Here is a 25,636-nt window from a genome sequence, read left to right as displayed (position 1 = left end):
GTTTTTTTGATTTTTTTTTAAATTGATTTTTTAAACGAAAAAACAAAACCATTGGTTTTTTTTTAAACCAAAACCAGTCAAAACCTCACCCTTACCAGTTACTAAATGAGCTCTCTAAAGTGTAGCCTGTATCTCAGAGAGAGCTTTCCCTGACCTTATTTTTTTTGCAAATGGAACAAAGCATTATCTGGAAAACATTCTAAGGAACACTCACAGCAATTTCGAAAGGCAGGAATGTTTTTTGGCCCTCAGATGTTTAACTCTCTCCCCAGGCACAGTGTGTCAATAATCTTTATTTGCCTTCAGGCAATGGTTCTGTTTGTTTCTTTTATTTCCTGCTCAAACTTGAGTAAGCAACCTCCTGCTCCAGTTAGTGGCTTGGATGGAGGTTTTCCTAATGGGTTGTGTGGTGTTTGGTTTGGGAAGGGGATTTTGCTTTGTTTCCCAGTGATGTGGACGTGTTCTACAGACTGTTGCAGCATCCCTGTTGTCTCACTGGACCTTCCTGGACAGTTCCCGGTGGCAGATTTAATTAAGCTAACGAGCTGCGTGACCTTAATAAGCTTATTTAGTACCTGGAAAGACATATTTGTGTTCCTGGTCTTGGCAAAGGGTTCTGAGCACTGTGTGCTTGGATGGTGTGTGTTACCTTGTCCTGTGTGCACTTCCTGTCCTCAGTAATTTCTTGGAAGTTCAGAGTTGGAGCTCCTGTGTCACTCCTAGAGGGTGTTCAGAACATGCTGGTGTGTTTGAGAGCTGTTCTGCTTGGGAGAGTTAACACCAGGAATCACAGAGTCGTTAAGGTTGGAAAACACCTCTGAGATCATCAACTCCAACCCTTAAATGAATGAAAGTTCCGTTAAATTAAGGCCGCTGCGTGGGCTGGAATAAATATAATTATATGGGCATAGTTGCCCTGATGTGGACACTTTTTCCATTGCAGAGTTTTTGTTGTTTTGGGCTTGCTTGTGTCGCTCAGGCAGCGAAGTCTGTGGAGCTGAGGAGGAGTTGTGGCTGCCTAGGAAGGAGCGGGGCCGTCTGGAGTTACGCAAGGGGAGCTGTGTTGACATAACTGGCTGACGTGGGGCAGGTTTAGAAAGTCCACAGCGTCGAGTCTTTAATCATTAATCTGATATCAGGCAGGATCAGCTGCCTGAGCAGGTCTGTGAACCTGAGATTATTAATAGAAGCTGTTCCCGTGTGTTCCATTCCCCTGCTGTTCAGCTGGGCTGGGAGCTGCGTGCCTGGGACAGGAACTCCTGAGTTCCTGGGAAGAGCAGTGTTTTCTGCACTGATAGGACAAAACCAATATGAAGAAGTGACTGAGCACACCCACAGTGTGTGTGTCTTGTGACTTGTGTGGTGCTGGGCTTAGGGGGGAACTCGTCCTCGGGGACATTTCTGCTTTTCAGAGATTAAATTAAATTCCTGCTCCCCAGAGATGAAGTGCAAGTGTAGATTCAGGAGCTCTGCCTTCTGCCGTGGCACTTAGAGCTGTCTGAATGTTTGATGCCCACCAAAGACCATGAAACTTGAAAATGAGAAGTGAAAATCCATATAGTTCTGTGGAAAATGCACTTCTGGAATGCTGGGCTGGCGTGTTGGGAGTTGTCTGTTCGGTTCAGTCATTCCTGAGAGTTATTTGAGTTTTAAGCTGTCTGTGTACAGCAATTCAGAAACTATATTGGCTAATTTCAAATAAACACATCCCAGCTGGGCATTAGCAGAGTTCTGGAAATGAAATCTGGTCAAAATATTATTCAAATCTTGTTTTAGCAGAATGCTCTCAGCGTGGTACTGTTGTGTCATCTGGGCTAAATCGTGGCTCTGGCACGTTGAGGAGATGCTTATGGGGATTCAGGCCTTACATTTTAGAGGAATAAATATAATACTTGTTTTAGGTAGTGATTTTCTCACAAGGGGTATCTTCTCTGGGAACATTTCTCTCTTAAATATGCCCCATTCTGTGTGTGCTCCAGTTCTAAGCCTGGTACCAGAAACTGCTACTGAATTTCACTGACTCTGTATCAAACCTTAATTTGAGTGTGAGCCAGGACTGACATCTGAGGAGAGATGGATGAGCAGTGGTTGAGGAGGAGGAGGGATTTTAGGGGTGTGGGAAGCAGCACATTTCCCTTATGCACAGGATATATTAGGGACAGTGCTTCACCTTTAACAGAAAGTGAGGTTTTTAGGCAAAACTGAGTCTGAGTGGATAAGATCCTGTTGAAATTAAGGGGAATGGTGTTATTCTTGTATTTGCTATTGTTTCTCCAAGTGTGGAGAGTGTGTGTGTGTACATACACGTGGGTTTGGTGTGTACACACATTCCATACTCCCTTCGGATTCCAGACCCATCATGTTGGTGCCAGGTGGGTGTCCCTGGCAGTGCCTGTGACACGGGGCTGCCAGGGACTGTCAGTCCAACATTTCAGGTGTGAGGTTCCCTGTCTGCTCCCCCATGACTTGGTTACTGATGCTGAGTGCATTCTCAATCAGGATATTACAATTTAAATTCAGACTTTTATTTTAATAGTTTCCCATTTGTGTTGTGTTCAAGAACTCCGTTCCTGACAGGCAGGGAGCCAGATCTGGAGCAATATTCTCCAGCTGCACTACTCCCAGTCCAGCCACATGGTTTGTAAACTAATCTTCCAGTGACCTACTATCCCTTGGATGCTGAACACAGCACAAGTGTAACAGTCCCATAGGTCACTAGGCTATTTTTAGGGAGTCCTTAATCTGCAGAGCTCTGAATTTTGGAAGCCTTTAATCCATTGATCCCTGCAAGCACTCTAAATTTTCGTGCCATGAAAAAAAATCCGTATGCAAAGCAGTTGCTGCTTTACTGCAGAGCTGAGGCCTGGAGTAACTTGACTCTTAATAGAAATTATGTCAAATGTTTGGGGTTTTGTAATGAGAAACACTATGGTGGAGCAGGTGGTGAGGCTGTGCCTTGCAGACCCCTGTTCTAGAAGGTGGAACAACTTCCCGAGTTGGAGCAAATTCAGTCAAAACAAGCAAATTCTCAGATGTCAGCATGGAAGAGTTAAAAATGCCTTTGTACTGTGCAGCAAACCTGTGCCACTGTTTCCAGAGTTCTCCTTCAAGGCAGGCTTTGGGCAGAGAGGCAAGGCTGGTTAGAGTGAGGAACTGCACTTGGGATTCTGGGTTCAGTTTCTGGCTCTGATCTTGCTGTGTGACCTCGGCCTGCTCAGCCTGTGCCTCGGTCTCCTCTGAGACAGGAGTGTTTCTGTCTTCACTTCTGTTGTAGATGCTGTAGCTCCATTGCTGTTGGGAAGGGTGGTGGTCCCTGAGGTGGGAGCAGCAGATTGTTGCTTAAAACCTCATGTAACTACTGGATCCTGAGGCCAGATGTAGATTGAGAAGCCCCATTTCCTCTCCTGTACCCTCTTTACCACGTTACTCCAGTGCCCTAAATTCCCCTTGGCACGAGTGATGAGAATCCATTGTCCACTGCTTTAAAGGACTGAGAATTGTGTGTTTGTCTTTCCCTCCATTTCCCAGAAGCAAAGTGGAACAGATCTAAGTGTGAGCCGGGGAAGATCCTGCTTGGTGGCCGTTTGAGATCGTGGGCAGATCACCACCTGCAGCTTCTGGAAGGGTTCCACACCCTGCAGTCCTGCCAGGCCGCCTGCTGCCAGCGCCCCACCTGTGATGCCTTTTGGTTCTTGGAAAACATGTGCATCCAGGTGAACTGCACCGTGCCTGGCACGTGCCAGCCCAACAGGACCGGCCTGTCGGACTCTGCTGTGGTGTTTTTAAAGAAATCAAAGAGCACAGAGCGCTCGTCAGACCTTCGGATGGAGGGTGACGCGAAGACCTTGTTTCACATGTGGTTGGACTGGGACAAGGAAAGGCTGCGGAGATCATTCCAGAAGCGGAGCCTGGCGGGTGGCAGGGTGGAATTCCTGAGCAGGGATCCAGCAGTGAGCTCCAGCCACGAGGCTGCAGCCGGAGCACCGGGCGGCAAATCCCGCAGCCGCCGGAGCGAAGCGGAGCGCTTGAAGGATCAGGTGCTGAGGCACTTAGTGGCAGCCAGAGCTGCTCCTGAGAAAGAAAATCAGAAGCAAGAGTTGCTGAAAAATGGGGAGAATCCAAGAAAGCAGAACCCCAAAAGCCCGTTCCCTCCCAAGAGCAATAATGTGAACAGGTCGAGGGATGGCGACGGCGACGTGCCCCAGGTGAGTGTGGTTGCTGGGGCTGCCTGGGGCAATTGTCTGGCTTGAAAGTGCCCAAGTGCTGGGATACCTTCTCAGGATACCTGTGCTCTGTCAACAAGGCCAGGCCAACAGTTTGGGGGTTTGTTTGTTGTTTTGAGGGCGGGGTTTTCCCCCCCTCCCCCCTTTTCTTATCTGGAATAAACTGTCTTTGGGAAGGTGAGGGGAGATGGGGTCCATGATAATGCTTATCCTCTGTGTAAAGACACAACATGCTTACCAGGGGAGAAGGAAAAGGTGGGATGTGATGCCAGTGGGAAGTGTCTGGGAGTTATAAACTGTTACCTGTAAAAGTACCTCTTTAGACTCACACAATAAAATAAGCTGTTTTCCTTTGAGTGCTGAAATGAGGCAGTTAAATATATTATTTTATAGACTCATGCATGAGCTCCCAGTGCACTTTGATGTCAGTCTGCTCGCTGGAGTTGTCCTCTTACTGCCAACTTTTTTGTTCTCTTTTTGAAGAGTGCTTCAGTTTCTCAAATCCAGCAAAGCTTACCTTGGCACTGGGTGAATGAAATCAGTTTAGTCTCTGCTGCAGACACACACGGTGTTAAGCCAGTAAATCTCTGTGTTGAAGAGAATTTGGCACATTTGAATTGTTAAGTGATGTTTGTATTTTTACATCTGTAAGTAACTTTTTGAGCCTTATCATACAAAAAAGCCCGTGCACTCGTGGTGGTGAAGTAAAAAGAATTTTACTTGGTGAAACTGTTCCTTAAATAGCTTTTGCCGTGTTTCAAGGACTTGACACTGTACAAACCTGATGCCTCTGGCTCTGGAGGTGTGACTGAATTTGTTTCTCCCTCTTTATTCAAACCTTGGTTGCAGGTAGGGCTGGGACTGGCCTGAGCCACCACCCTGGAGCAGGATGTGGCCAGCAGCCAAGGGACAGAGCTCCAGGGCAGCCTGGGTGCTGTGTGAAATCAGGCACTAAAACTTCACAAATGTTTGATTTTCCAGAGCCCCACAGCACTTGGGGCTGACTCAAGAACTCAGTTTTCTCTCTCCCCTGCAATGCTGCAGCATTTCCACCCTCCCTGTTCTTTCCTCCTGCTAATATTTGAGCTGTGCAGGGTGACCCCATTCTCTCAGCTGTTACACATGTGAGGAGTCTCTTTGCAGCCACTCTCAGATGTCTTCTCTTGCTCTTGGGTAATGGCTGTTTTATCTCCCTGCCTGTCAGCATTGCAGTCTTGAGTTGTTTTATTACTGTCCAGTGCCTGTCTAGTAAACTGGGTGCAAATATTATATTACATGGAATAATCAGTTTCTGAATATTGCTGAGTATCCAGGATTTCCCATCTTTAGGGAGTACTCCCATTGTCATTAGTGTGCACTGTTGGATGTGTGCTGGGGAAAGGTTTTTATTTTTCCCTGATGATTTTTGCATTTAAGAAAGTCCATATCCCTTAACAAAATGCAGGTTTCATCAAAATAAACACTAAAATATATTGGCTGTGATGGAATTCCAGGCAGTCAGATTTTTAAGGTTTAGGACAGAGTTTTTGAAGAGGTGGAAGAATTAAAATATCCACCTGGGCTAATTCCTGGATTATTGAACCATCCAACTTTACCTGCAAGATACAAAGCCAGCTCTGCAGCTGTCCTTGCACTCCTGATCCAGGAGCAGTTTAATTTAGGCCAAGGATATAACATTGGAGGCTGTGTTCTTGGGACACAGCCAGCCTTGGCAGGAGGGAGGCTTTCCAAGTTGGGTTGGTTATGGGGCAAAATAAAGTTACACACACACTGACATCAGGAGAATTTGGCCCAGTCCATGGAGGTGAATGCTGGGTGTTTAATTCTGTTCTTTGGGAAGGTTTGGAAGATGGGGAGAGTTCTGGATCGTACTGACTGTTCGTACCTGGGAGCATCAAACACCCGAAGTGGGAAGGGACATTTGAAATCCAAGTGGCTCTTAACTCCTCCCTGACAGGGGAGAGAGAAGTGAATGTGCATATTCTCCCCTGCTGCTGAGCACTGAATGTGTGGAAGGCAAATCTTTTCCTTTGCTCCTACAGGCTCAGGGAGAAGGCAAGGGAAAGTTTGGGGAAAACATTGCCCCGTGGGTTTAATTTTACTCTTGCAGTTCTGCTCCTCAGCCATCCACAATGGCTTTGCTGATGTGCAGTGAGCATTAATTTGTGGTTTTACTGTACCCCTGCTTTGGAACCAGGATAAACCACAGTGCATCATCAACCTTTAACTAAGGAAGAGAAATCTCTGCTTTTCCTTTAAAGTGACATTTTCCAGGCACTTTTCTTCTGCCTCGTTGTAGAATTACTTGTCGATTTTAAAATATAGCAACACATTTAACAGCCTGTCAGGAGAAGTACTGAAGTGCAGCACTGCTGGTGAGCAGGGCTGCAGCAGCACTGCAGCAGCTCTGCAGGCACACTGGGAAAGACTGGAACCAGGAGTGTTGCAACAGAGCCAGAGCTCATTCCTGCCCTCACATCAAACCCACTGTTGGGCTCCTGCTGTCACAAATTCCTGCTAGTGCTGGGTGCTTTTTAGTCCATGAGGAACAAGGAAAGGTCTCTCTTCACTGCCAGCACTACTGGTTTGTGACATTAACCACATTTTTGTGTCTTAAGTGTCTTCACAGGTGTGGAACCATCTAAGCTGAAAAAGAGCCTATTTTGTAAATTCAGACCAGGCCCATTTAAATTTAAAAAAAAAAAAAGAAAATTCTGGCACACAGGTATTTTTCTCTCCAATAACCTAGACTCAGTGTGGGTTCTGATGCACATCCCACTCTAGTCCATCTTACAGACACAGCACTCTTAGACAAGGAGATCAGGTCATTTGTCCCAGGCCAAAGGCATTTAGGGGTCGGAATCAACCTTCTACATTCACTCAGGCCAATGTGCTACTCCTCTCTATTTTCTAAGCTAATAAGACAGCACAGCTGGCAAACTTCTAGTCTCCTTCTTGTTTATCCCCAAGAATGAAATCCTGTTCTTTGCTTTAAAGAATTCCGAGTTATGGAGCAAAGATAAGAAATGTCTCAGCTCGAAAGCATTAGAGGCATTTTTGACTGTTATGTTGCCCCAGGCAAAGCTTATCTAATTCCAGCTCTCCACAGACATTTGGCTGTCAATTCATCCTGAGACTTTTGGAAGGAAGAGGATCTCTCTTAACTGTAAAGTGGGGGGGGTTTAGGCATTAGGAGTGAGTTAAGGAGGCCTCCAACTCACTGGAAATATTACCAAGCAAAGTGGGGACTCTGCTGTGGCCAGTGGGTGGATGTGGATCTCCAGTGTGGTGTCTGTGACTGTGTTTCTTGTGACCCTTCTGGGTTGATTCTTGAGAAGGAAAAGGGTTAGGGTTCTGTAGTGGTGAGAAATCACGGAGACGTTCTCCTGTGCCTTTCCTAAAGAGTCTGTCTCGTGTGTCTGAGTTCCTGCCTGGCTGTTCCCCTCTTGTCCTGCAGCCATTTCCAGCTTTATCTTGGTGAAAGGGAGTCAGTCCCCTGAGTTGGCCAGTTAAGGGTGGGTGGAAGATGATACAGCCTGGGACAGCCAGCTGCCCTGAGGCTGCCAATGCAGGGCAGCCTGCCAGACTCTGCCTGCATGGATTCCAGAGAATCCACACTTTTGTTAAAGGAAGCCCATTAACAAATAAAGAAAAACAGCTTGCGTCTGTAATACTAACAAATAATGTTTGGTTTGTTGCTTCATAAAGCTCAGATGTTAATCAAACAATTGGTTTAAAGTCTTAGACTGAAAGTGAGCTGAAATATAGCAAGAGAAAATGATTTACCCAAGGCTGAAAGGAAAAACAAACCTGCAGAGAAGCCTTCAGTGCCTTCCCTGCTGCTCCTGGTGTGGTTTCTTAGTGTGGGCACCACGGCTTTATTTTTACAACCAACATTTAGTGTTTTCTAAAGCCCAGCCCATTTACTGACCAGGATGTTGCCCACCATGGGCTCAAGTGCTTTCCCAGTTCCTGTTTCCTGGACTGAGTGCCAACAAGCTTGAGAGTATTTCCTCCAAAATGAGCTTTTGATCACTCCTCTAATGGGGAGTAGTGGTGGGAAATTCAGCTCCAAAGCACTTTCTGAGTCAAAGATGGTGAATTGCTCCATTTTAAATATTTAGCAGATGTTCTCAAAATAGAGTTAGAGCAGTGAAATGTGCTACACACATGGACTTTGTGGTGGAGGGTAAATTGTTAAGAGTATTGCCTGTCAGGCAAGGACCTGGAATGGGGCTAGGTCCCGTAAAAGGAATTTTCTGATGGAAGAAAGGAAATTGTTGCTGCCACTCTGATCATTTTCAATCAAGTGGCTCATCCTGTGGGGACGTGAGGAAACTTTGTGCCCTCCGGCTGCACTCCCTGGCCCAGCAGCATCTCCCGGGGCCTGCAGGCAGGGAGCTGTGTTGGGTCACCTTGCTTTGAAGAGGGATTCGGAAATAAATTTCCTCTTGCTGCAACGATCCCCTTATTACATAAAAATGCCATTGCAATCCTCCTGCCTCGTGCTGGCCAACTGCACAGCTTTGGGAAAAGGAGATCACAGCCAAAATAAATGAACTCCAGTTCCTGGTCCCTGTTTTTGGGGACTGTCTTATCCCACCTCTCTGTTCTCTTAGCTCCACTCGCTGCAGTTTTGAACACGGATCTCCTCTTGTATTTGCCACTTCAACAGCCTTGGTACTGCTGTAGTCAGATGTGGTGTTAACTGGTGTTCAGCTGAGCTAGAAATGTCCTGTTAGCTGTGGAGGCATAACATGGAGAAACAGTTCAGAAAAGGAAGCAGTAAAAAATCCTGCTTCTGGGAAAAACAAATGAGGGACTTTTCAGCCTCCCTAAGTGTGGAGGAGGTGAAGGGCAACTTAGAACTGACATTCGATGTTCAAGTCGAAGTAAAACAACTTTTTCCTCTACAGATCCACCCAGGAACATCTGCACCAGAACCATCAGTGGTGGCTACGTCCTCCAGTCCTGTGGCCCAGGGCTTGACATCCCCAGGGAAGACTGAGAAGCCTGGGCAGCCCGGGGATGGTGCTGTGGCCCAGCCTCACCCCTCTGGGGCACTGCCCACGGTCAGCCCCGTGCCAGTGAAAAGCACAGCCAAGACTCAGGCAGCTACTTCTGTGCCAAGTGGAGTTCCCACCAATGGCAGTGTCCCTACAGCCCAGCCCAGCACTGCTGTGTCCCCCAGCACTGCTGCCACCACGCCAGGTGAGGACACGCAGGGCTCCAGCAGATGTCACCTCCTGAGGGTTTGGTGACAACCCGTGGCAGCGTGGAAAACCAGGAGGTAACTCTGGTACCTTGGGGAAAGCACTGAGATCCCTGTGGCAGCTCCAGTAACTCCTGAGGGCTGGGAATGGGACCTGGGCGTCATAAATCTGTGTCTGAGGACAGCAGGAAAGTGGTGGGGATGTCTTAATTCCCCAAGTGAAAGCTGAGAGGTGAGGCAGGGCAGAGTCCTGGGAGTGTTTTTCCGGTAGCCTTGGCACGCTGCTGTCGGTCACGTCGAGCTGGAATCTCCGAGTCTGCTCCCAAAGGGGGGTAACTGGTGATTTTGTGTCCCTGGAGTGTCACTGCACAGCTCAGCCGTGGAGAACAGTGTGCTTGGCTCCCAGCCCACGCTCTGCTCTGCAGCACAGGGATGTTTCTGTTCACACTGCTATTTCCTAAAACAGGCTGGTGAAAATGTATGAAAGCCAAAATGCCCTTTGGCAGCTCTGTTCCCTCACCCAGGCCATCAGCTCTCCCTGCAGGGATGGAATATGGACAGGGAACGGTGTGTGCTGGTCGTGTGGTGGCTCAGAATTCAGTTAATCCAGTTTGCTGAAGTATTCACAGCTGAATTTCTTTTGAATTTAGGGTTCCTTTTCCTTACAAGGGAACAAATGGAAAGTGTAAGGGAAGCACTGAATCCAGAGATGTGTTTGGTAGGAAGCTTGTTGGCTGCTTGTGCTAACAAGTGATATTTTTTTTAAGGGCTTACCCCAGTTAAAACTGGAAAATATACTTTAAACATCTTCATTGGCTTCTGCTGGAAGGGTAACATAACAAGGGTCTCCTGGGTTTGCTAATGCAAAGATGATGTAAAAGGCAGTTTTTCCAAGGGTTTTTGTCTGTTTATCTGGATTTTGGTTTTATTTTTTCCTACTGAGATCTGATTTCTTTTTGCCTTGGAACTCTTTGTGGCTGAAAGACTGATGGAGTTATAATGTCCCACAGTCTGCAATAATTGAGGGTGGAAAAAGAGATGGTTAATTCCAGTAGCTAATGAACATGGAAGATAGATAATAGATAAGTAGATAGTTAATAGATAATAAAGATGGAAGAAAAGCTAAATGTTTAAGGACTTTTTCCCCAGCTTTTTTCACTTGAATTTCTTGTTTTCTGTGCATCATTCCCAGGCCCAGTAATAAAAAGACAAACATAAAGCAAATGGGAAGGAAAGGGGAGGATGAGGAGGCTGAGAGGTGCTTTTAAGAAGAAATTTGTTCTACTTTCTGGTTACCTTAATGCTAATAAAAAGCAGAAAAAGTATGTCACCAGCCATAGTTTTCAAGGTTACTCTGTAGTCTTTTGAAACAAACTACCTGTCAAACAAAATACCTTATTTGAAATGGGATGGCAAGAAAATTCCTAAGCGGGGGTGGAAAAGAAAATATAAATAAAAGGACCAGGTTTGTCTTTTGAGCTTTCATAGTCAGTGTGGCAGCTATGCAGGTTTTAAAAAATTCTCTTAGCCCTCAAGCAGTTCTTCAGAAAAGAAATTCTGTGGATTCTTCATATATTTATGAAGCTCTGGAATTGCAGTTTGGAAATAGTGTTTGTCTTGCTGCGTCTGCAGCCGAGTTCTGGGCCAAAAACCTGTCAGGTAAAACCCTCCCCATCCTGCTGGACTGGGTGAAGAGATTCCCCTCTGCAGGGCCCGAGGGTCACGTTTCAGTACCTGCAAAGAGAGAGATGACTGAATAATTTTGGGCTTCTCTTAAAATTATAAACCCCCTTTTGGATTAACAAGGAGAGCAAACTCTGAAACGGGAGCTGTACTGGGGGACAGGATGTTTACAAAATACACCATTCCTAGCTGGGTTTTATTCCATAAACTCTGAAACCAGAGTGGGTTTATGCATGCATGTGATTTCTTTCCTGTTCCTGTTCCAACTGTGTGTTTGTCCCTGTCAGCTGTGAAGGAACTGGTGGTTTCTGCTGGGGACAGCGTCGAGGTGACCCTGCCCAAGAACGAAGTGCAGCTGAACGCGTTCGTGCTCCCTGAACCACCACCTCGTAAGGCTTCCCTGGGAACCTGCTGAGGGCTTGGAATGTGCAATGGAAAACAGGCCTTGCATACAGCATTAAATAAGGACAGTCTTGAGGATGTCTTTTGTCAGGGAACGCTTTGCTGTAGAAATTTTTCGTTCTCTGCTCTTACCCCATGGTGCCTCTTAAAGAAAAAGAGTGAGATAAAAAAATGGAAGGGGCTGCAAAATCGTTAGGTTTGGGAGATGGCACATTTGTAAAGTGGTGTGTGAGGAAGCAGTGGATCTTCAGCATCTATTCTTGATATTTGCTGATAGGAACTGAGCTGTCTTAGCAAGTTTGGTGGATTGGTAAATCTGCTTTGGGGGGTTGGCCTGCTGAGGAACACATTTCTGTACACTCCTCATTTCGTCATGCAAATTGTTGGCAGGTATTTGTAAAGGTCTTATCTTAACTCTGCCCATGGAGGCAGTGGGAGCTGCAGAGGAGAGGCAGGTGTGGTTGTGTTGTGCAGCAGCAGGGGTTGATTCATTCCCGTTCCAAAACCAGTGTTACTCTGTGTCTGCAGGATTGGAGGGCGTGATAAGGCTTTTCTCTCTTACTATCCTGGAACTGTGATTGTTCCAAAGCTCCTTATGGCCTTAGAGGCTGAAAGATGGGTTTTGGCTCCAGAGTAAATGAGTTTAGAAGCACAGATTGTCTCTTTTCCTGGGTATATTCCCAAATAGCCGCAGCCCAAACTCCAAGCTGTCTCATTTCTCCATAGTGCAGCAGAATGTGCCTTGTAAATGTTTAATACCTTTGCAGTTCTTTAGCATGGCACAAAGGCAGGCTTTGAAAATAAACATCTGGCCCTTTTTTTTTCTTAAGGAACCACGTATTCCTATGAGTGGGAATTGATTACTCATCCAAAAGACTACAGTGGAGAAATGGCAGGGAAGCATTCCCAGACCCTGAAGTTGTCTAAGGTAAAGCTTTTGCTTCTTCGTATCTTGTTGTGTTAAATGCCAAGTGGAGGAGATGGGGACCCTGGCAGCCAGGAAAAGACTTGTATGGGATTTCAGGATGAATAGGAAATTGCATGATGGGCAGGCAGCCAACATTTGACTGTGAGCCCTCTTCTAAGGCTCTTAAAAAAGGAGATTGATCTGGCACGAGGGAAAGAATCGATTGATTTCAGGATGTAACAAGCTGCCTACAAGCAGTGTGACAAGGCACACAAATGGCACAATTTAGCAGGGACACAGGGGTGGGAGTGTTCCTGGAACTGTGTGCTGGTCTGGTTAGGTCTGAGCCTTGTACTGCCCCCTGAAAAGGGAACGTGCTGCTTCCATTAATAAGTGGAATATCCTGTAGCATGTCCCTGACTCTGCCCTTAGAAAAGCTCCACCAGGGAAAGGGTTGCCAGTTCCTGCACACGGGGATTCTTAACAAGGAAATGGCTTTAGTACTGTGAATATACAGTTCTGTATTTGAGACATTCATTTGAGCATCTTGGGTTCTGCTGCACGGTAAAAAAAACCTACAGGCTTCAGTCAGGACATCATGCAGAGCAAAGCCCTTCAAAAGGAGTGTGCCTCTCTCTGTCAGGATTTCAACCTTTAGGATATCATGATTGTTGGCCAGCACCTGGTCCTTTGGCTCAGCAGTGAGTGGGGAAGGGGTCACTGGCTCATAGAAGAAACACTTTCATTTATAAAAACACACAAGAAGAGATTTTCTTCTTACATGCTGCCTTTCTCATCTCAAATGCAATCTGCTAGTACAGATCCCTGTAGCCAGACAACCTGAACTAATCTCTGTTATCTCTCTTCTGTTTGCTGTTGTTGCTGGAAAATAAAGCTTGACTGACAATCCCATGGCAGAGAGAAATATGAGTCTTTTCTGCATAGCCATTGTGAACTAAAACACGTGTAATACCATTTTGGCCTGGAAACCATCCTTTGCTGTGCATGCAGAGGCTGAAGGATAATTGTTTGGGTGCTCCTGTGCCAAAGCACAGGAACTTGACCTTCCCACAGCTCCTGACAAGGTGCTCCCAACCTGTAGGTAAATAATCCTTTGTGTTTGCTTCCAGCTGACAGTTGGTCTGTACGAGTTCAAAGTCGTCGTGGATGGGGAGAACGCCCACGGAGAGGGATACGTGAATGTAACAGTGAACCCAAGTGAGTGGGGGGACTGAATCTTTCCTTAACTTCACCTGTCTCTGGCAAGCCATGACATTTCTATCATGGAGTTTTCTTATTTAACTGGACTGTGGTTTAACGTAGTGAAAACTCACTGTGCTCTCAACTCAGTGTATATATATGTTTATTAAGTCATTTCCCGAGATGGGAAGCTATTGGTAACACACAGCTATTTCTGCTGTACTGCATCAGGCCTGCCAGTCAATAAAAGAGCTGAAATACTGACACAGAAGTGCTCAGCAAACACCTCATCCTGGAGGGCCACTGCTTCCATAAAAACTAGCTGCAACCTGGCAAAAACCTCACAGCAGCAGCAGCGAAAACTGAAGGGAAGCCAGAGCTTTGAAGCTCCTTTGGAGGTTGTTTTCTTCCCTGTCCAGTAAGGAATATCATTTCCAGCCACAGGCAGGTTAAGTCAAATTTCATTCCTTACTGTAAGACGTGGTTTGGAGATGAGCTGATGGAGATACAGGAGCTTGTGCTGACTGTTTCGCTTTTTAGGTGGCCTGTGTAAAGAGACAACCACGGGTTGCAGTAAAACCCCTTTATTTTGCACACTTCAACAACTCTTTTTCTACCACTTTTGTGGGCAAAGAAGGGCTCTTGCACTCCCTAAATTAGCAGGAGTGCATGGCTGGCCTTCTGGGTGCTGTGAATGATCCTTTCCTTATAAGCAGTGACCCTGCAGCTGGCAGCATGCAGCAAAACCATTCATTTTTCAGAGCAGCAGCCAGACTTTGGCAAGAAGCTGCAAGTGCTGCTCTGTTAGAAAGGCCTGTACTGGACTGCTTGACCCATTATGGGCGAGCTGATGCAGTGCCTCCTTTCCCAGAGCACTGGTGTGGTGGCAGTTCACCTCCTTGCTGCTTTAAATCCCTTCTGCTGGCATTGACTGCCCAGGCTGGTGTAGAACTTGCTGAGAGCATGAATCACAGCCGGTGATAGTTGTGCAGCTCCTTGGCAGGGCTGTCTGTTGGGATGGGCCTGGACTGCCCTGGTGAAGCTGGGTGGTTGTGGTTGTTGTTGTTGTTGTTGCAGAGCCCCGGGTGAACCAGCCTCCTGTTGCCATCGTGTCCCCACAGTTCCAGGAGATCTCACTGCCAACCATCTCCACTCTAATCGACGGCAGCCGTGAGTACCTGCAGCTTTAGGAGCAGCTTTAAGGCTGGGGTTTGTGTTTGGTTCTGGGCTGGCCCTTTGCACAAAGTTTAAGAGAAGCTGTGACACTCCCAAACACAGTTCAGGGAAAAGAAACAGCCTGTCCTGCCACGAGAGGGGAACACACACAACAGCACCTCTTTGTGTTCCCTTTTGAAGGGCACTGGCCTGAGCCAATCTCCTAAATAAGGAAAAGCTCTGGAGGTTGCTGCTTAGAATAAAAAAATAATTACTGCCCGTCAGAATTACTGGGCTCTTGCGTTGAGCTTCAGACATGTTAGTTACTGAGCTATCTCCTTCAGTAATCCTGGCCTGCATTGGAGCTTTTCAGGAGTTTCTTAAGATAAATTCACGTTGTCTGACCCCTAGCCAGCATTGATTTGTTACAGTTTGAGTGTCTGAGCATAACAGAGACTCTGGGCTTGGACCAAAAATGCCTTTGCCCACTAAGCCCAGGACTGAAGTAGAGACTGACCATGTGGGGTCTGAGAAGCAGCATTTTCCAGCTCCTTGTATGTGTGTTTTCTTCCATAATTAAAACAGAGAGCACTGATGATGATAAAATTGTCAGCTACCACTGGGAAGAGCTGAAGGGTCCCCTGCGGGAGGAGAAGGTTTCCAGTGACACTGCCATCCTCACACTGACCAACCTGGTGCCTGGCAATTACACCTTCAGGTGGGTCACACCCGGGACAGTCAACAGTTCTCATCTCCTGAAACTAAAATGGATGAGATTCCTGAAGTGTTGATCTGGTTTTTAAAGAAAAAAACCAACACAAAACAGGGAGAGAACTCCATTTTGTGATGTCCTCTCTGCTCCTGCACTTTCAGGTAGAGTTTTGTTGCTTTTCACTTCAGGAGAGATAAGCTGTCCAGCTACTTCTTATTCTTAACTTGTAACCCTGGTTTAAGATGAAGGCAGAAGGGAAGGAATGGTCTGTCAGGCTGCAAAATGTCTCTTGAAATGTCAAATCTAAACTCTTTGGGTAAAGGCTTAGGAAGAAATGCAGTCTTCAAATCCAGTTTTTAAATGCAATGTGTTTGGCCCAGATAAGTGAACGAGGCCTAATGGTTTTATGCAATAGATAGCAGCTGATTTTTGTGTTTCTGTGTTTTTCCTTTGGGCCTGCATTTTGGTGTGATGTCCATCACTGCATAGCAGATCTGTTTGAAATAAACCAGTGTACCTATAACTGAACACTGTTTTCTTCTGAGCAGTTGGTATATGAACCAATCAGATCCACGTTCAGATCTAGATTTAGCAACAAACAGTTCTATTTTGTGCTACCATTTTACCAGGGGGGAGAAATGCTGTGTCCAGGCCACTTGTGGATTAGTAAAGAACTTCTGTGTCTCACCTTGGAACTGCTTGGTGGATTTCAAGTGAGAGATGGATGTGACTGTTGAATTTCTGGCATCATTTTGAGGCTTGATAACTGGGCATTTGGGGGAAGTTTCTACTCAGAAAAAGCAAAATGGCCTCAAACTACAGGTTTTTTTCACTCCTGAAAAAAATTACTATCCTGCCTTTAAAAGTATCTTAAGTCCTAACTCTTGTGTTGCATTTGAGGTAACCCCAGCCAGTGTTGTGTACTGAGCTCACCACGACCCTTCACTGCTTTTTCTTTTTCCCTCTCTTCAGTCTCACAGTCGTGGACTCAGATGGTGCCAGCAACTCCACCACTGCCAACCTGACTGTGAACAAGGCAGTGGACTATCCCCCTGTGGCAAATGCAGGCCCCAACCAGGTGATCACCCTGCCCCAGAACTCCATCACGCTCTACGGGAACCAGAGCACGGACGATCACAGCATCGTCAGCTACGAGTGGCTGCTCAGCCCCAACAGCAAGGGCAAGGTCATGGAGATGCAGGTCAGTGCAGGTCTGCTCTGTTCCACCTGGATTGCTCACTAGCTGGCTTTTTACCTATGATCAAACCATTTTTAATTGGCTGTCAGCAAGTGGCTTTCATAATCCTGCCAAGCAAGCGCGTGGTGGTTAAATATATCCTTAAATTAAATCCACATGGAGCTGGTGTTGGCTTCCTGGCTGAGCTGGTGCACCAGCCTAGCCACTGGTTTTCACTGGCACCCTGTTTCCTTTCTTCAGCAGTGCAGTTTTAAATCCTGCTGAAGAAGGAGGATTGAGAGAGATGGGAACTTTTGAATTGAACCTTGGAGTCTAAACTTTGCTGATGTTGCCCAGACACTCCTCAGTCTTCAACAGTAAATGCTGGAACTTGTTTCCTTGTCATCATTTTTCTTTTAAAGATTATTACTACTGCCAAATGTGTAGAATAAGAAAATCCATGAATTGAGTTCACAGTGTGTGGGATTTGCACAGGGCTCCCCAGAGGTTTTGCTGGAGTTGAGAACTGTTGAATCCCAAAAGGCCTGAATGCCTGCATGGCATTACTCTTGTTCTGTCCCCCAGCAGTGTCCTTGGAGCTGTACATAAATTCAGCTGTAAGAGCTTTGCATGCTGAAGTGGCACAGTCTCCTGCCCCCATAGCAGGAGTTGGTAATAACCCTCTGGAATCTGCTGGTAACAGTTATTTTAGAATCAGAGTCTTCTGAGTGAGAATTGCTTTTAATCCATGAATATGTTTTCTCTCAGGGGGTGAGGACACCAGTCTTGCAGCTCTCTGCAATGCAGGAAGGTGATTACACCTACCAGCTCATAGTGACTGATTCTGCTGGCCACCAGTCCACTGCAGAGGTCACTGTGATAGTCCAGCCAGGTAAGCTGCCTTTCCCTGCCTTTGCTGCTTCCATTCCAGGGGTTAGAGGTGAGCAGCAATCTGCCAGCAAACTCTAGATCTCATGGTAGCTCTGTGCTGCTTTCAGAAAAGCTGCTCTAATTTAGGACCATTCTGGGCTGGTATATTGCTGCTAAATGAAGTAAAGAAAGCTTCTAGGAATATTGCCTTTCTAGGCTGTTCTCTTATTTTACACAATGTAATCTAGTTGATGTTATCCCACCATAATTGCAGGATTGTGTTTCCAAGCAGCTGTGTCTGCCCACAGTGCTAAGTCCTGGGACAGGGGCAGGAAAAGTGGAGCAGTACTTAGAGAGTGAGAACACAATTCAGAATAACTAGATTTCAGTCTCATTTTACTGCACATGTGTGAATGAAATGCTGGTTGGAATTCTTCACTGCTTCTAAACCTCACTATTGAAGTAGGAGATGGTGGGCAAGAGAGATACTGGGGATCATGATGAAAACTCTTAATGGAGGGGTTTAAAGTCCACCTTTATGGCATGTGTATGAAAAATATCCCATCCTCTTTCAGAGAACAACAAGCCCCCAAAGGCAGATGCTGGTCCAGACAAAGAGTTGACTCTTCCCGTGGACAGCACCACTCTAGATGGCAGCAAGAGCTCGGATGACCAGAAGATAGTCTCCTTTCTTTGGGAGAAAACACGGTGTGTGTCACCTTCCAGAATGTTCTTGTGTGTCCAAATCTTTCATTTTGAACAGGACACACCCCCACACACCTCCCTTGTGTTCAGTCCCAGTCACATTGGGCCTGGCAAGCTTTGCCAGTGACCTGAATGAGACAAGGATTTATGTTTGATTGCAGAGAGGTGGAGTTTTGTTTGAGCATGAGAAATAGCTTTGCCTTCATCTCTAGGCCTGACTCCCACTCTCACTGTGGTTGTGGCTCAGCCATGTTCTTCACAGCAGTGGAATTTGATCTTGGTCTCATGGAGAGACTGACTCTTGTAATCCAAGAACTGCAGAGCCTCCAAACTTGATGCTTTTGCAGTTTGTTTGATGCTTTTGCAGTGTTCTCTTCTCATTGTCGTGCTTCCCTTCAGACTATAAATTCCCTGAAATGCTTTAGGGAATTCAGAAAAAAGCCTATGAGCAACTTGAGTAGCTTTTTCTGTTTGCTAATGCAAAGTCTGTGCAAAGCTCTTATAAATGAAGGACTATTTTTGTTCTACACCTTTTCTTTACAAAATTGACTCATTGTGCAGCTCATGAGCCAGTTTTCTGAACGAACCACTTTTTGTGTTAAACCACCAGAAATTATGCTTTTTGTTCTGAATGCTGCACTTACTCTTTGGATTATCTTGCTGTAACTGGAGAACATGATTTTGCTTTTTGTCATGGACACTGTATTTCCAGCCATCTGTCTGTTTGCATCCCCACAAACTCTGCTTGAGCCTGAGCCTCCTGTTTGGAGTGAGGCTGCCTCCCGTGCTCTGTGCAAAGTTTAAACTGATCAAAACCCCTGAAAAAGGTCAAAAACTGAACAACCCCCTTGTGCTTTGGTTAGGGGTCCAGATGGTGTGAAGCTGGAGAATGCCAACAGCAGCATTGCCACTGTCACAGGCCTCCAGGTTGGGACATATGAGTTCACTCTGACAGTGAAAGATGAGAGGAACCTGCAGAGCCAAAGCTCCGTCAACGTCATCGTCAAAGAAGGTACGTCAGCCACGAGCAGAGCTCAAGTCTCGGGGCAGTTCAGCAAAACCTGTGTTCAGAGGCACAGTAAGAGTGAGGAATGGGGGGAAATGATGTGGAGAGCACTGAAATGGACTTCCCTGGGTCAGAGGTTTGCCTTTTCTGGAGGAAGAGTACCTTCAACTCAATCATTAAGTGCTTCCCTTCTCTTCCTTGGGGTCAGACAGGGATGTCTGGGTTACACAGGAGATCTGGTGCAGTAATTTCTGATTGGGCATAACCAGACCTTTCTCTCTGTTTATTTAGAGATAAACAAGCCTCCCGTTGCAAAGATTGCTGGGAATGTTGTCATCACCTTGCCCACAAACACGGCGGAGTTGGATGGATCCAAGTCCTCTGATGACAAGGGGATTGTCAGCTACTTGTGGACAAGGGACGAGGGCAGCCCTGCAGCTGGGGTGAGATTCCTTTTGTAAAGCATCACAAAAGTCAGTGCAAGGTGGCACTGACAGCTCCTGAGGAAATATAAAGCTCATTGTTGTGCTGTTATCTTGTGGTGATATCCTGATATCACTAGTATGAGATATATAGATATATGTATTTTATATATATATATAGCTAATTTGATCCTTTGTTTCCTCACACTTACTTTGTTCTGCCTTCCAGGAGGTCTTAAATAACTCAGACCATCATCCTGTCCTCCTCCTGTCCAATCTGGTGGAAGGGACCTACACATTTCACCTCAGAGTAACAGATGCCAAAGGAGAGAGTGATGTGGAAAGGACCACAGTGGAGGTCAAACCTGGTGAGGCTGGGGTTTGTGCTGTACTATGTTTGCCTACAGTCCTCTGGATACAGTGTACTGGGATTAAAATGTATGATCTAGTCCAGTTCAGAACTGTAAAAGTCAAAAGCTTTGGGGGGGTGATTCTGTTTTCCTGTGGTTCTTGGGGGCTGACGCTCAGTGCTTGATGTTACCTGTGAAAGTCAGGCTTGCATCCCTCCCTACAGTGCCATTCTGTACTGCTGTGTAAACCAGAAACATTCTGGAAAGGTACTAAAAACCTGCCTTCTACCCAGGCTGTTAAATAGAAACTCTGAAGATCTGTATTATCTGTGCTCTCCCCAGATCCCAGGAAAAACAACCTTGTGGAGATAATCCTGGATGTTAACGTGAGCCAGCTGACGGAGCGGCAGAAGGGGATGTTCATCCGGCAGATTGGGGTGCTGCTGGGGGTCCTGGACTCAGACATCACAGTGCAAAAGATCCAGCCCTACACTGAGCAAAGGTGGGATTCATCTGGGAGGGTGCACAGAGGGTTTGGTGAACCAAGGGCTCTTTCCTCTGGGGAAGCAGCTTGGACAATCAGAACGTGTGGAGTTGTTGCTTAACATTGATATTCCTGCTCAGGTCAGAGTTGCCAAGCAGGTCTTGAGTATCTTTCCCCTCTGGAGATGGTGCATTGTCCTTGAAAACTGCTGCTGCTAATGTCTTTTCCCCTCAAACCTGTAAAATAAGAACTAATCTGATTTGGTTTTGAGAATTGTGGAGAATGTCTGAAGGATGTTCTGCAGCTGTGATTTATAACTGGAGATATAACAGGGCCTAGTGCAGGAGCTTGGTGAAACACTGACCCCACAGCAGAGATGGTGTGTAACAATCCCTTTCACCCTCACCTTCATGCTAACTTGGTAGTTTATAGAATCACAGGATGGTTTGGCTTGAAAGGGACTTTAAAGATCATCCAATTCCATCCCTCCACCACAGGCAGGGACACCTTCCACTAGTTCTGCATTAGCTTTGCCTCCTATACAACTACTTCAATCTAATGTACAAAAAAATGTTGAAAGCCAGTGTATTTTTTGTTTGAAGAGATAAGGAAAGCTAATTTTGGTTGCTATTTGGCTTACAGTAAACTCCATCTCTTCTAAACACATGGAGGTTGGCTGCTGGGCAGGGCTGTGGGTCAGGGTCATGTTGCCTGCCTGGATGGTGGCAACAAGCCACCAGTGGCAGGCTGTTGAAATAAGTGCAGTATTGCACTTAGTTTTTACTGAAAGTGGAGTAGCTTTAAGGTGGCTAAAGCACTGAAGAAGATTTAAGGGATGTGCTTAGAGTCCTGCAGCAAGTCAGCAATAAACCTGCTGTTACTTCACATTTCCCTGAGTGCAGAGATGTATCGATTCCTTCGTGTCCACGTGGCCTGATGTGGCAGGGAAATCAGAATTCATTGTCCATGCAAACCTAGAGAGCTCAGAACAGAGGAGCCAGCACTTTCTGTTGTAATATTATCTCTCTGTCTCTGCCATGACCAGGCCAGTGGCTGGAGCTCTGTGCTGAGCAGGTAAATAAGCCCCCAGGTGTAATAAGGTCTAAGGATCCCACAGAGAGGGAGGGAGGAGATGATGAAAAGGGCAGGGCCTTAAAGTTTGGAGATATGGTGCTTAGTAGGAACATGCAAAGATGTGCTTGATGTGCAAACTCAAAAAACAGTCTAACCCTGGCTTTGAAAATATGAATGGATCAGATGTCCTGAAGGGTTTTCTGCTGTAGGATTAGGTCTGCTATTATTGCTTTCAAATAGAGCCAGAAGTCTGGCCTTCAAATAAATATGAGATTCTGAATTAGTCCCTCTAATGACAGACTGGGGAGTGTGGCTCTCCTCCTGCTGTTTGGAGAAGCAGCAGATAGTCACTTCTGTGTGTCTTCCAGCACGAAGATGGTGTTCTTTGTGCAGAACCAGCCTCCCCATCAGATATTCAAAGGACGAGAGGTGGCCTGGACGCTGAAGAACGAACTGCGGAAGCAGCAGTCGGATTTCCTCATCTTCCGGGCCCTGGAGATCAACACAGTCAGTAAGTGAGAGTCTCTGGGGGACACACTCATGTCTTTTCCCTTCTTCTCAGCCACCTGACAGAATAAGGACCTTCGTGGGTGCTAAAAACACACACGTCCCACACAAAACTTGCACTCACTGCAGGAGCTTTCGTGTTAGTAAAGGGGAAACAGGAAAATAAGTCTGTTAGACTATAAACTAATCAGTTTTTCATCAATATTCACTATTCAACTGTGATGGTTTCAGTCTAGGCCTTCCTGGAAACCAGCTTGTAACCAGGAAGGTTATATGTGCTTACTTGTAGTGCTGTTGGGAAGATAAGAATTCACAAAATCAAAAGTGGATTGATATTTATGAAACTAAAACAGAGTGTTAATGGACTACAGCCACTGAAATGAGTGTCATCCTGAAAACAATAAACTGCCCATCTTGGTAGCTGTGAACACTCTAATTTCCTGTGCAGCACACCCATCAGTCTGCAGGAAACATTTCCCTTCTGTCATTTTTTTTACAACTTTACATTAGCACTGTTTATCTTTTATGAGCACAGTCCTGGGAGGATCATTTGCTGATCAGTTAGAGATTTTAAACTAAAATTATATAAAGTAATTATTTTCAGTACTTCCTGATTTTGTGATTTTGTGGTCTTCAAAAGCCACTTCTCAGTTCTGTTTGGTCCCTTCGAAGGATCTGTTTGTTTCTTGTCTGTCTCACGGGCTGGGTTTGAATGGGAAAATCAAAACCTTCTTCAAAAACATTGACTCGACAAATACACGAATTCTATAACTTTTATATCAAAATCAGGATTTATCGGGCAAAATGCGTATTGTGTCACTGGTGAAGTGGGACATTTTAGTTTGGCACGAGGCCCAGGTGCTTTATGTTTTGATTTATTGTTTGATCGTGGCTGGGCTGTGTTTGAGCTGCAGAGGGGCCGGATTCAAGCCGCTGTTACAGGCCTGGGCTGTACTGAACTGTCTTGTCCCGTTTTTGCCTCGCCTGTGAGTCATTTAGTTCACCCTGCTGGTTTTGGTCCCCAGCCTGTCAGCTGAACTGCTCCGAGCACGGGCGCTGCGACTCCTTCACCAAGCGCTGCGTGTGCGACCCGTTCTGGATGGAGAACTTCCTGCGGGTGCAGATGGGCGACGGCGAGAGCAACTGCGGTGCGTGAGCCTCCCTGGGATGGCGCCTCTGGAGAGCAGGCAGGGTTTGGAACCCAGGGTGGGCAGGGACACAGGCTCCTGCTGCGTCCCAGTTCCTCTGCTGTGGTGCCCACACAAGGAGACGGCCCCTGCCTGCTCTCACTGCTCGTTCCTTGGTTGGGGAGCGACTCCTCTTCAGAACCTCCCTGTGAAGACTCACTAAGGGTTCAGTCCACTCTGGCTGTATAAAGCACAGCTCTTTTCTGACATGCCCATACAGAGGCTTTTCTGCCACAGGAAAGCAAATTTTATAAATCAACACACACTAAAACTTGTCTGGTGAGGATCCATATGCTGGATTTCCAGCCTCTGGTTTCCCAGGGGGAGCTCGTGGTGCTTCAGTGAGGGATCCCAGCCTCTAATTCTGCAAAGGGTCAGGTCTTGCCTTTTCTTTCCCTAGAATAGTCCCCTAAAATGCACACAGTCAACTGGACGAGGTGCCAAAGCGTGTTTATCTCTGGGGTTTTGCTTTCAGAGTGGAGTGTGCTGTATGTGATCATCGCATCTTTCGTCATCGTGGTTGCCCTGGGAATCTTGTCCTGGATGGTGATCTGCTGTTGCAAGAGGTGGGACTGAGGCCATAACCCCCCCTGTATCCGTGCTTCAGAGCCAAGTAGCTGCAGTAGGAGGTGAAAGATTCAAACCCATTGACCCCGTGGGTCATCTGCTGAGCCCTGGGGTATTGGGGTTTGTCACTTAAGTGTTTCAAGTGAAACGTTGAAGTCCCAGAACTCTGGGTTCAGTTAAAAAGCAAAATTTGGATTAACCTATAAATGTGCAACTTAGCAACATCTTAATGTTTCACTTTGTAATGTGAGCATAATCCTAAATAGCAAGTGCTTTAGCTTTGAAGATCAGGGTTGTTTTTCTTCTGGCTCTTTCAGAAGTGGACTGGCTCTTAATTCCTTTTACTTCCCCTTTAGACGGAAAGGAAAATCCAAAAGAAAAAGCAAATACAAGATTTTGGATGCAACGGATCAAGAAAGCCTGGAGTTAAAACCAAATCCCAAAGCAGGTAAAACATGAGAGGGAAGAGCTCAGCACTTTCCAGAGTGCTGACTGAGAACTCTTCCTCAGTGGACTTAAAATCACAGAGTGAAACAAACGGGATGTGGGGACTGACAGAGGGGTCTCAGAAGATCTAAGAGCTTGTTTCAGATCTGTGTATGGGGTATTTAGTGAAGTCATCTAATCTTGGGTTTGGAAATTGGGGCTGAAACTGGCCCGGTCCTGATGTCTCCACTTGGTATCACAGAAGTGGTAAGTGGATGCATTAAACTGTGCAGAACAGCCTGACCCAGGAAGCCCAAAACTGGGTCTTGACTGTAACTTCTCCTGCTTTAAAGTTTTCCACTGGGTTCTGGTAGTTCACTTCTTGCCCACATGCAATTCCCTGGCCATGCTCTACAGCAAAGCAGGAATCCAGTGGCACTAAGCATTTCACTAAGCTGACCAACACCTGAACTGGAGACAGTGAGGTTTATTTCTGCCCCTCTACTTTCCCACCACAAATGACTTGTTCATAAACTTATTAATTCTTGCCCTTGTGAGCATCGGGCTCTGAAAATTTCCCATTTTAGTTCATCCTGTAGTTTCCAGTAAGCAGGTGCATTTAGGAGGGAGACCCACGAATTCTTTGTGCTCCGTGTGGCTACAGGCCCGTTGGCCCATTCCAGAGAGGCAAGATTTGTCTTCAGTGTACTTAGCCAGCATTTTCCTGCCTGCATTGCTGTCCTGAGAGTGCTTGTCCAGTGCTTTGCAGAGATCAGGGAGTTATTTCAGGCTGGAGTGTTCTTATCTGATACCTGACCGAGCTGTGGTCACCTGCTGACTGACCAGGAAAGGAGGGAAATGTGGGAAAGGATGTGCCAAGCACAGCCCCACCCAGGGCCAGGGAGCACTGCAGCTGCTGAAGTGTGTGTTTTGAATTGAAGTGTGTCCTGGATTTGTTTAGAGGAGGGGTTGTATTAACTGTGTGTGGAAGAGAGTCCCTGATCCTTGTTTGCTAGTGGAAAATAACTGCTCATCCTGGTATTATCCCATTTAATGGTGTTCCAGCAAAGGGAGCAGTGCCCAAGAGCAGCATGGAGGGCACTGCAGGGACAGGCTGATCAGCTGTTCCTCCAAGGACCAGGCTGTCCCAACTGCTCAAACACGGATACCCTTGAAGGAAACCCGGGGGTGTTTCCCTCCCTCAGCACCCAACTCTGCTTTCATCAGACCATCTGTCACCTCCGAGCCCACTGTTCAATAAGTGGAGTAAATGTGCCTCGCCATTTGCTCTCTGGTAACTAAACTCATCCTGCTGCTTCCGAGGCTGGCTGCTGACTAAAGTCTTTTTCCCTGCTAGATATGTCCAG

The 25,636-nt window shown here is 46.4% G+C and overlaps 1 protein-coding gene across 3 annotated transcripts in view; it reads left to right on the top strand.

Annotated features, from left to right (window-relative positions):
- Positions 1-25,636, top strand: part of KIAA0319L (KIAA0319 like) — a 29,462-nt gene that overhangs the window by 1,533 nt on the left and 2,293 nt on the right. For 2 of the 3 annotated variants that reach the window (XM_027719297.2, XM_027719298.2), the window contains exons 3-20: positions 3,529-4,205; positions 9,140-9,434; positions 11,406-11,507; positions 12,351-12,448; positions 13,558-13,645; positions 14,705-14,797; positions 15,368-15,500; positions 16,467-16,695; positions 17,440-17,563; positions 18,117-18,249; positions 19,110-19,258; positions 19,544-19,695; positions 19,904-20,042; positions 20,367-20,526; positions 21,951-22,093; positions 23,115-23,237; positions 23,752-23,842; positions 24,200-24,291. In XM_027719297.2, the coding sequence (XP_027575098.2) occupies positions 3,529-4,205; positions 9,140-9,434; positions 11,406-11,507; positions 12,351-12,448; positions 13,558-13,645; positions 14,705-14,797; positions 15,368-15,500; positions 16,467-16,695; positions 17,440-17,563; positions 18,117-18,249; positions 19,110-19,258; positions 19,544-19,695; positions 19,904-20,042; positions 20,367-20,526; positions 21,951-22,093; positions 23,115-23,237; positions 23,752-23,842; positions 24,200-24,291 (3,021 nt within the window). The remainder of the gene's footprint in view (positions 1-3,528; positions 4,206-9,139; positions 9,435-11,405; positions 11,508-12,350; positions 12,449-13,557; positions 13,646-14,704; positions 14,798-15,367; positions 15,501-16,466; positions 16,696-17,439; positions 17,564-18,116; positions 18,250-19,109; positions 19,259-19,543; positions 19,696-19,903; positions 20,043-20,366; positions 20,527-21,950; positions 22,094-23,114; positions 23,238-23,751; positions 23,843-24,199; positions 24,292-25,636) is intronic. The other variant, XM_039381572.1, reaches the window with a different exon arrangement.

The sequence above is a fragment of the Pipra filicauda genome, unplaced genomic scaffold (genome assembly GCF_003945595.2).
Source record: "Pipra filicauda isolate LSUMZ 115617 unplaced genomic scaffold, ASM394559v2 scaffold232_size1229904_pilon, whole genome shotgun sequence".
NCBI lineage: Eukaryota > Metazoa > Chordata > Aves > Passeriformes > Pipridae > Pipra > Pipra filicauda.
Note: the sequence above shows the minus strand (reverse complement) of the source record. Positions and strands in the feature narration are given on the sequence as shown.